We start from the raw sequence: 11,485 nt of genomic DNA, 5'->3' as shown, positions 1-11,485 counted from the left end.
AGAAAGCTATCCTTAGATTGGATTAAAACAAATCAATCCAGATACTTACTGTTATCCTAGAAAAAACATGAAACCCAAAGACATGGTATATTAGAATAATTAATGATAGCTGTCCTAACAAACGACCCTTAAGTTCCCTGGGGCTTAACACAACAAAGTTTATTTCTTGCTCACATCACAGTTCATCATGTCAGAGGGCTTCTTTGACTGTTACTCCTTCAATCGGTGACACAGGAATCAAGATCTTTCAATCCTGGTTCTACCATTTTGTAGGTTTTTTTTTTTCTCCATGCCATGTGAGCAGGGGGAAGAATGCATCGAAGACCATCTATGACATTTAGGGGCCAAATGTAGAAGTCTCTATATCACTTCTGCCTATATTCTTCTGGTGGTCCCATTATTACTGTAAAAAGAGCTAGGAAATGTAGTTTTGTGTTCCCAGGAAGAAGAAATGGAATTAGTGAGCACCTAGCCAGTCTCTGACACAAAAATGTTGAAAATAAGAAAAAATGGAAAAGGATACGCCAGGTAGACACTAACCAGAAAAAGCTCTGTTCATAATGGACAAAATAGTCTGCAAAGAAAAATGTGTTATTAGGAATAAAGATAGGAAATACATAGTGATAAGAGATTCAATTTGCCAGGAAGAGATGCAATTTCTGAAATTATATATGTACCTAAAGATATCTTCAAATAACATAAAACAAAAATTGACAGAATCATGAGGAGAAATCAACATGTCCACCACCACCATAGGATACAACAAATCTTTCTCAGTAATTGATGTCACACAGACCGAAACTTAGTAGCGTAGTATAGAAAATATAAATAACACAATTGATAAGCTTGATCAAAAGGACATGCACTAGGAGTTCGCTGGTAGCCTATCGGTCAAGGATTCAGCATTGTCACTGCTGTGGCTTGGGTTAGATCCCTGGCCTGAGAACTTCTGCATGCTTCAGAAAAAATGACATATATAGAATATTGTATCCTAACTATAGAGAATGCACATTTTTCTCAAGAATATAAGAAAGACATAAATACTGACCATATACTTGGCTACAGTAAGCCTCAACAAGTTTCCCAGAATCAGTATCAGACAAATCATATTCTCTAATTACAGTGCAAATGGGTTAAAAATAAATAACAGAAAGATAACCAAAAGAAAGCAGAACATGTATGAAGATGTTCCTCCTCACTCTAGTGTTAATTACCTACAATAGTAAAAAATTAGGATCAATGAAATATCCAGTGATGTGGGCTTGATTAAGTAAATTATGCCTCATCAACCCAATGGGGTGTCACGTGGCCATTAAAAATTACTAATTTTGAAATAAATCATATTTAAGATATAATATTAAATGAAAACATAGAATCTGTATTACTTATGATTATGACGTGTGCATTTTGACAGATTAGAAAGATATGAGCAAATTAAAGCGGTTGTTATAGAGATAAGATTATATGTCATTTTACTTTTATCTTTTTTTTGCCCATCCCATCCAGGGCATGTGGAAGTTCCTGGGCCAGGGATCAAACCTGCAGCACAGCAGCAACCCAAGCCACTGCAGTCACACATCGGATCCTTAGCCCACTGTGCCACAAGGGAACTCCTGTAATTCTACTTTTAAAAGGATTTTTTGTGTGGAGTTCCCATTGTGGCTCACTGGTTAACGAATCTGACTAGCATCTATGAGGACACGGGTTCTGTCCCTGGCCTCATTCAGAAGGTTAAGGATCCAGTGTTGCTGTGAGTTTTAGTGTAGGTTGCAGACATCGCTCAGATCCTGAGTTGCTGTGGCTGTGGCATAGGCCAGCAGCTGCAACTCCAATTTGACCCCTAGCCTGGGAACCTCCATATGCCGCGGGTGTGGCCCTAAAAAGCCAAAAAAAAAAAAAAAAGGATTTTTTTTTGTGATGTGGTTATATTGTTTAATGTGTATTAAAAGAATAGAAGACACATCTCTGGCAGCTGATATCCATTATCCCTTTCTTTTACAACAATCAGATTTTTAGCTGGGTACATAATTGCCCTAAACAAGAATATTTCTGGAGTTTCCGTCATGGTGCAGTGGTTAACAAATCCGACTAGGAACCACGAGGTTTTGGGTTTGATCTCTGGCCTTGCTCAGTGGGTTAACGATCCAGCGTTGCCGAGGGCTGTGGTGTACGTCGCAGATGTGGCTCGGATCCCACGTTCCTGTGGCTCTGGTGTAGGCTAGTGGCTACAGCTCCGATTAGACCCCTAGCCTGGGAACCTCCATATGCCGCGGGAGCGGCCCAAGAAATGGCAAAAAGACAAAAAAAAAAAAAAAAAGAATATTTCCCAGCTTTGTTGCTAGGGTTTATGATGGGACAGTCATAGTTAATGAAATCTGAAAAGAGGGTGCCCTTAAATGTAAAGAATCTATCCTTCCTTTGATCTTTTTCTTCATCTCACCTCATTACCTGGAATCTTTCTTAGCTTTGTTATTGCACATGCTATGGGTGAACTGGATCTGATATGCATTTGATTGGAAGAGGAACTGCATTCTAGTTTAATGAATGAGAGTATGTGTGACTCATGAGGACAAATGTGTTTTTTCTATTCAGCCACTGTCCAGTACAAGCTCTGAAAACAAAAGGATTAGCAATCTTATTTTTGGAAATTGAAAGAGGATATGTTAATATTGAAGAGTACACATTTATGTCAAATATATTCTAGTGGGAATTATACACACTCCCCCCTAGTTTTCTTTATAATTTTAGACAATGTTTTAGCAGAGGATGAGATCCTTTTATAGGCTGCTTTGCCTGAGTTAATCAGGAATCAACCTCCACATTTTAAATGTTAAGCAAAATCAAAAATTGTATTTTTAAAGTTCAATAAATAATGTGCTTTAATTATCACAGCCTCAGGTAAGGTTTGATATAATAGCCTGGATCACAAAAAAAAATCAATAATTTGTACAATATTAGGAATGAGAATTTATCAGTTCAAAAGGAAACTGATCAATATTACTCAAAACTGTCTTTATACCTAAAAAATATACAAAGTACAACATTGAAGCAGAGGCAACATTCTGCCCCAGGTGCTTACAATGCTCAATAATGATTAGGTATGCTAGGTCATGCCTACTGTAGCAACAACAAATTCACTATTATTTTTATTATAATTCAGAGTAGGTCAATCACAAGCTGTTTTGTAAAAACAACATGCTACTAAAAAAAAAAGACACTGGAGGCTGACTCAAGAGCAGCTTTTTATTCTGTGAATTCTAATATTTATGCTAAGCACGGCCTGTTCAGATATTTTTTCTTAATGAAGGAAAATAAAAATTGAATAAAATTCCAGGGACTCAATACTCATTATTTCTTGAACAAAGCCGTATATAGCTAGGTTGAGGGCATCTAGCTGAAATTATTTATTTAGATTAAAATTCTGTCAGTAAAAAATATTTGTACCTATGGAAATATAAAAAGGCTTTAAAATCTGTCTCACATTTGGTTAAGAGAGCATACTGAGGGCTCGTTTGTATTTTCTGTTCCTTTATGCACATACTCATCATTTATGGAAAGACAAGCAGATTGTTGAATAACTTGGTTTCCTGTCAATTAGTTGTGCATTAACTTGATGGAGAATTATTAACATACAACTCTTGACACCAGGCAAATAATTCCTTTTCCTCTTTTTCCAATTCGTCATCTGACATCAGTTCACTAACTTTCACAATGTCAAAAGATGGGGTGGAGAGGATGATTGACTGTTTTTGCTTTGGGCCCGGTATGTCCTTTTGCGGTTCCTAGGTAGAATTATAAATAAAAGCAGAAAGGTTTTTATATTTGACTGTTCATACTTAGCCTCATCTCAAAAAACTTATAGCAGATTTTTTTTAATCGGCAAAGTAAAACGTGAATACATGTTCACTGTAAATATTTCTGCAAGGTAGTATACTGAAGCTGATTTTCTACACTCTAGTTCTTAGTAAGTGTAGATAGAAATGACTTCCATTTTAAGAAAAGCACCATTAGAGATGTGCTGAACCAACACTGTCAACATACAGAAACAATAGGGGTTTTTTGCCAACTCATGCTGATGTGGAGCCAAAATGGCTGGTATTTATTAGAATAGCTACTTATATTAAGAATTTTTAAAATATGTGTTACCAAGGGGAATGTAGCTTTATACTCTCCATGTATATACCAAATGTCTGTGTTTCATCCTTGAACTTTTAGATTAGGAAAATTCTACTTAAGGAAGTAGAATTACTTACACTTTGAATATTGTCCAAAACAATGAATTCAGTACAAATTAAACTTACAGTTCCTGCAGAAGCATCTTTTTCTTTAGCCATCTTATAAGCTTTTTTCATTTTTTCAACTTTCATTTGAGCTTGCTTGGATCGACGACCCAGATGTTTAATTTGACTTTGCTGTTGGTAGGGTCGATACAAAGGGTGAAGACTTGAGAAGCATGAAGGGCGCCTAAGAATATTTGTAGTACAAACAGAAAAAATTGCACAAAGTAAAATTTAAATGTAAAGCAAGTTCCAAATTTCATTAAAGCATCCTCTAGCAAATATATCATAAACCTCAGTGCTTAGAGCAATATTGCATGTAAGTTTTTAGGCCAAAGTTACCTTTTTTGCTTGACTCACATAGCATAGTTCTTTACCTATGATGGTGGTGAAAATGATAAAGTGTGGCAGCAATTTAAAATCAGTTTTCCTGGAGTTCCCGTCGTGGCGCAGTGGTTAACGAATCTGACTAGGAACCATGAGGTTGCAGGTTCGATCCCTGGCCTTGCTCAGTGGGTTAAGGATCTGGCGTTGCCGTGAGCTGTGGTGAAGGCACGGCTCGGGTCCCGTGTTGCTGTGGCTCTGGTGTTGGCCGGCAGCTATAGCTCCGATTCGACCCCTAGCCTGGGAACCTCCATATGCCGCGGGAGCGGTCCTAGAAAAGGCAAAAAGACTAAAATAAAATAAAATAAAATCAGTTTTACTGGAAAACTGTAGTAGCCATTTGAATTTTTTTGGAAATATATATCATATACTAATAACACCAAAAAGTATTAAATTTCATAACAGCTGAAACAAGTTGTTTTTATCAGTGTTGGGACCAGACACAGTTGGTGCCATGTTCATAGTTCCCTTGGCTTACCACTGCAGGGCACACAGGCTCAACTTCCAACTGCAAGCATCAGCCTCACTTAGCCTTAGAGCTTTCTCTCTCTCTCTGTCTTTTTTCTTTTTGGCCATGCCTGAGGCATGCAGAAGTTCCCTGGGCCAAGGATCTAACCCATGCCACAGCAGTGACCCAAGCTATAGCAGTGATAACATCAGGTCCTTAACCTGCTGAGCCACTAGGGAACTCCAGTCTGGAGCTTTCTTATGAAAACAAGAGCTCATGTGCAGGGAAAGCATCCCAGAATTAACACTTCTCCTCCTAAGCCAGCCTTAACCAATGACTAATGGGTGTTGATATACAAATATCCCAACTCCCTCGCCTGCTGAGGGATCACCTGATTTGCACATCTACACTGGCTACGACAGTCCCAGAAGGGATTAAGCCCCAGTTACCCACAGTGATAACTTGTTTGTTAATATAACACTGTTTCGGCTGCCTGCACTTCCCGTTTCACTTCTCTGCCTCCTTTCATCAGTGGTTTCCAGGATCACCCCCCAAATAAACTACTCATACTCAAATCCTTATCTCAGGGTTTGCTTCTGGAAGAGTCCAAACTAAGGCTGCATTCAAAAAAAGCCTTTAACAGAGTACTTTTCCCTCTTCAATTGACTTAGAATTTGGCTACTTATTTGGTTCTTTAAGTGACCCATTCTTGGATAATCAGTAGCAGGAGTCTAAATAGCAGGGAACTTATAGTTATATATGGTGGCAGAGAAAATTACATCATTTATTTGACCTTGGTGGTAATAGGGTTAAGTTCCATATTCAGTGCTTACATGGATGAGTTAGAGAAAATCTATTTCATGATGACAGACTGTGCTCTACACCAGGCCATCTGTCTGGCAAATGTATAGCCTTGATCATAAAATAAATGGGCTAAATTATGTTATTGGGTCGGCACCCACTCATCTCTACTCCCAGTGCGTTGCCTGACAGAGGGTCATCAGTGTCTCTTCATGTATTACAAGACTATTTTTCATTTCAAATATGACTGTGTGAAATAGACTACCAACAGGTCCTTGTCAGTCTTATTATCTCTTATTTTTAAGGGAAAAAAAGCTTAATCTGTAAATAAGATGGGCTAGGTGAGACTTGGCAATGGAAAAGAAAAAGGAATATAATTGGCGCAGTCATAGTCTGTCTATGTGGTTTTAGGTCATAATAGAGACTATTTTGCTATGACACACTTTTCTATAATGTGAATTGGCTCACATGTTATTGGTAAAGAAGAGAATAATGTGACTGCAATTTATATGCAATTTATCCTCGGCAAAGGGAGCCAGAATAGCAAGAGTAGAATTATAACCTTCAGTAGAAAAGGAAAAAGTCCTTCTCTGCATAGCATGAGCAAAGGAAGCCCTCTTGGCTGCATTTATGAAAACAAGAATTGGAGTTGCTGTCGTGGTGCAGGGGAAATGAATCCGACTAGGAACCATGAGGTTGCAGGTTCAGTCTCTGGCCCTCGCTCAGTGGGTTAAGGATATGGCGTTGCCATGAGCTGTAGTGTAGGCCAGCAGCTGTAGCTCCGATTTGACCCCTAGCCTGGGAACCTCCATGTGCCACGAGTGTGGCCCTAAAAAGCAACCCCCCCCCGAAAGAAAACAAGATTTAGCACCAGCACTTAGGGGTCTCTCCTCAGAGAGGCACTCCCCCGACACAATCCACCCTTATTACCTTCTATTGTAATCCCTACCTTGGGTGGTTCATGGTTCTTGGCAGGTCACAGTGCCTCTCGTGTCCACTTAAAAGGCCACCACACTGGCCCAGGGCTCCACTTTCATCTGCACTGTCTTGGTGCCTACTACCTGCTCTAAACCAAGGGTCACCAGCATTTTCATTCTGTCGTAGATTTTTTATATATGCTGTGGTGGCCTGTCTGGTGGTATAAGTTATCTCCCCAGGTATCAACTGGCCTTTTTCTTAGTGCTCTGTTTACAAAGTTGCATAATTTTTTTTTTAATCTTTTTAAGGATGCACCCGCAGCATGTGGAGGTTGCCAGGCTAGGGGTCCAATCGGAGTTGTAGCCACCGGCCTACGCCACAGCCACAGCAACGCGGGATCCTAGCCACGTCTGCAACCTACACCACAGCTCACGGCAATGAGAGGGATCAAACCCGAGTCCTCACGGATGCTAGTTGGGTTTGATAACCACTGAGCCACCACGGGAACTCCCAAAGTTGCATAATTTTGAGCAATCTGCCCCAACACTGTTTTTCCCATATTCTCTGTTATCTTTCGTGAGCTATTTGGCAGAATGTGAACATTTCCAGAAATGCTCCTAGTATTGTAACCCAGTGAAAGATCATTGTTACCTAACTTCAGAAACAATCTGTAGCTGGCGCTGATGAATCTCTTCCGTTTTCGTTCTTTGCAATAGATACTTCATTTCTTTTTTCAGACGGTTTGAGATTATTCCAGTCTCCGCGTAATCAACTATGTCATACATTATCATTGTCCTGGGAATGTTTTCGAGGTTTAATCTTCGCCAATAGTTATTTCTGCCACCAGAAGATGCAGGGGTCTCATCCAGAAGACTGGAATACTATATGGAAAAAACAATTAAACATGATTGGCTATGGTGCTCTAGAATGTTTTTAGACACATTTCCTAAAGTTTCACTCAAATGTTACTTCATCCAAAAAGCATTCCTCAATCTCATCTGTGAATTTTATTGACATCTCTGATGACTCTTCTTTTTTTTTTTTTTTTTTTTTTTTTTTTTTTTGTCTTTTTGCTATTTCTTGGGCCACTCCCGCGGCATATGGAGGTTCCCAGGCTAGGGGTTGAATCGGAGCTGTAGCCACCCGCCTACGCCAGAGCCACAGCAACGCAGGATCCGAGCCGCGTTTGCAACCTACACCACAGCTCACGGCAACGCCGAATCATTAACCCACTGAGCAAGGGCAGGGACCGAACCCGCAACCTCATGGTTCCTAGTTGGATTCGTTAACCACTGTACCACGACGGGAACTCCCTGATGACTCTTCTTAACGACTACTTGATGTTCTAGCTATTTGTGTATATTTTAGCTCCCCTACTAGAAGGCAGGATCCTTGTCACACAGAGTCATGCACATAGTACCACATTCACTATTTATTTAATGCTTAAACATTAGTATTTATTTAATGCACTAAATATTTATTTAAGGCATAAAGATTAAGCCTTCAAGGCAGACATAACTCAGATAAATTAAACTGAGGATGGGCCTAAAAACTGAAAATAGTTGTGTGATTTACATACCTGGCAGTGCTTGTTTGTGACATGCTTGCATTAAGAGGACATTTGCACAAACCTTTTTAGAAATAATCAGTTCATCTCTGGTGCTAAGTGGTGAAGTTCATTGTCTTTATTTGGAGTATTTGGACTTTTCTTTTTTAAAAATTTAGAATAATAAGGAATTATAATATGTAAATATATATAATGAATTCACCCTTATCAATATTCTTTTTTTCCTCTTGCTGTGGCATGCAGCAGCTTGCAACCTTCATTTAAGAGACAGGAATAGGGTAAGAGGAGCTATGATGCTTGGAAATGGAATAATACCTAGGCATTTAGGGTATGCCATACACACACACACACACACACACAAGCAGTCTCCTTTAAATCATTTAGGCATGCACAAATTTTAATTACCACCATTTAGTCAAATAAGCTCAGTCCTTCAATGATATAGTTCAGGGAGTTCCCATTGTGGAGCAGTGGAAACAAATCCGACTAGTATCCATGAGGATGCAGGTTTGATCCCTGGCCTCACTCACTGGGTTAAGGATCCCATTGTTGCTGTGAGCTGTGGTGTAGGTCACAGACGTTGGCTCAGATCCCAAGTTGCTATGACCGTGGAGTAGGCCAGCAGCTGTAGCTCTAATTCAACTCCTAGCCTGGGTTTCCATATGCCGCGGTGCAGCCCTAAAAGAAAAAAAGTTCAAATTTCAATTACCACAGTAGAACTGAGTAAATGCATAAAGTATAAACTCAGCTGCTATCTCTTCCATCCATAGATTACCACAAAATAACAGATGTGCATGGTGGTAGATGACAAATCATGCCACTTCTTTCAAGGTGTGTCAGTGATTGGTCACTATAGATCTCCTATTTAGTTCACACACAGACAGCGAAGTATGTAATTGTGTTGCCTCTTAGTCTTCCAGTGATAAACCCATGTGACATTTTACAAATAAAAATAATCGAAAGAGGGAAAAGTCCACCAAAGAAACAAAAAGTGGTAAAGCTGGAAGTGAAATCCAACTTGAACGTAAATAGAGTTTGAGAAGAAACAGGCGACCGTGGGGATGGTGACACTGTCATCCTTCAAGAGACTGTAGCTAGGCTACTAGAGGAACTTGGTGAAGGTGCACTTATTGATATAAATGAAGAAAATGGCTGTGACGAAAAGGATGATGTTTTCTCAGAGGAAGTAATGTTGGCAAAAAAGAACTTTATATTGAAGGAGCTCTGAGATATTTCACTTCAGGTACAAAGGATAAAATATTGGCAGGTGATTCAAACTTAGAAAGGAGTATGACAATCTGCCAGGATACAGAAAAGATGCCCACTCCTTGTTGTAAGTTATATAGAAGAACAAAAAAGGAGTTCCTGTTGTGGCTCAGTGGTTAATGAATCCGACTAGGAACCATGAGGTTTCGGGTTCGATCCCTGGCCTTGCTCAGTGGGTTAAGGATCCAGCATTGCCGTGAGCTGTGGTGTAGGTCACAGACTCGCCTCGGATCCCGCATTGCTGTGGCTCTGGTGTAGGCCAGTGGCTACAGCTCCAATTCAAGCCCTAGCCTGGGAACCTCTATATGCCACAGGAGTGGCCCAAGAAATGGCAAAAAGACAAAAAAGAAAAAAAAAAAAAGAAAGAAAGAAGGAGTTCCCATCATGGCGCAGTGGTTAACGAATCCAACTAGGAACCATGGGGTTGCGGGTTCGGTCCCTGCCCTTGCTCAGTGGATGAACAATCTGATGTTGCCGTGAGCTGTGGTGTAGGTTGCAGACACAGCTCGGATCCCGCGTTGCTGTGGCTGTGGCATAGGCCAGTGGCTACGGCTCCGATTAGACCCCTAGCCTCGGAATCTCCATATGCCACGGGAGCAGCCCCAGCAAAGGCAAAAAGACAAAAAAAACCAAAACCAAAAACAAGAAGGTGAGCACTGTTTAAACTACTAAGTAAAATGAGTTTTTGTTTTTTATATTTATTGAGATTCACATCTCATACAATTCATCCATTTAAAATGTATAATTCAATGGTTTTTAGTATATTTACAGTTGACAAGCTTTTTACAAAGAAGTAAAACACTTTAATTCTCACTGTTTCTAATGTTTTAAATTACAGTACACTAAATAAGTGTTTTTTTCATTTTCCTATGTATTTATAACAGACAGTAATAGTTTTTAATGTTTTTACAAGATTTTTTAAAGGCATGGAACAATCATGATTTTTCCTATTGATCATTAAGTTTGCTCTTCATGGTTTCAGCTCACAAGGTCATTTTTATGGCCCTGTACTACCGTGCAAAATGAAGACTGCCTGTTTATTTCACTTCCTGAGAATGGAGTGGTAAAATGGGTAAACATCTCAGAACTGTCAATGATTTGCTCTGCACTTACTAGCTATATGACCTTGGGCAAGTTTTAAAAAATCTCATTAAACTCTATTTTTCTTATCTGTTAAAGGGTAACATAATTTACAGACTTGAAGATTAAAGGAGACAATATGCATATAAGGAGCTAAAAACAATGCGGTGTCCATAAAGGGCTCAATAAATGTCAGCAATCATCATATCACTCTCTTCCAATATGTCTATCTGGGGAATTTTTTCTATGACACCAATCCTTGGCATAGTCACAACCCTCAAGTATGTGGCTCATGTTCTTAGCAAAGATACTTGGCATTCCCAAGCTCTACTTATTTCCTGGTTCAGTTCCCTAATCTTCTAGGTTAAGGCTCTAAAAGACAGAAAGCACCATTGGGAGTCTCCAAAGCACTGCATTAATTTCACAGTTCACATGGAAGCAACTGAGTGGTCATATATTATTATTATTATTATTAGCTAGAGTTTTGAGATCCCTTGTTTCTTTAGAATTTAGAAAGCAGGGGTGACAATAATACCTACTTCTTAGGGTTATTATGAGAATAAAAGGAGGTATTAGATCAGCATTAGCTATTACTATTCAGGTATTTAGTTTAAGTTCCCTGATTCAGCACTGCTAACTGACCATATGCAAACCAGAAACCTAGGAGCAGTGTTAGACACCTTCCTCTAGCTTATCTCCATGTCCTCAAGGCCCACTGCTTTTATTTTCTAATTATCTCTTACA

At 39.4% G+C, this 11,485-nt stretch overlaps 1 protein-coding gene across 1 annotated transcript in view; it reads right to left on the bottom strand.

Annotated features, from left to right (window-relative positions):
* The window catches only part of CXHXorf58 (chromosome X CXorf58 homolog), a 31,074-nt gene continuing 22,827 nt past the window's right edge, over window positions 3,239-11,485 (bottom strand). Inside the window, 3 exon segments of the mRNA XM_021080584.1 lie at window positions 3,239-3,782; window positions 4,302-4,464; window positions 7,480-7,709. Of these exon segments, the coding sequence (XP_020936243.1) occupies window positions 3,606-3,782; window positions 4,302-4,464; window positions 7,480-7,709 (570 nt within the window). The 3' untranslated portion in view covers window positions 3,239-3,605.

Source organism: Sus scrofa, chromosome X (assembly GCF_000003025.6).
Source record: "Sus scrofa isolate TJ Tabasco breed Duroc chromosome X, Sscrofa11.1, whole genome shotgun sequence".
NCBI lineage: Eukaryota > Metazoa > Chordata > Mammalia > Artiodactyla > Suidae > Sus > Sus scrofa.
This window is presented reverse-complemented; position numbering and strand designations above follow the sequence as displayed.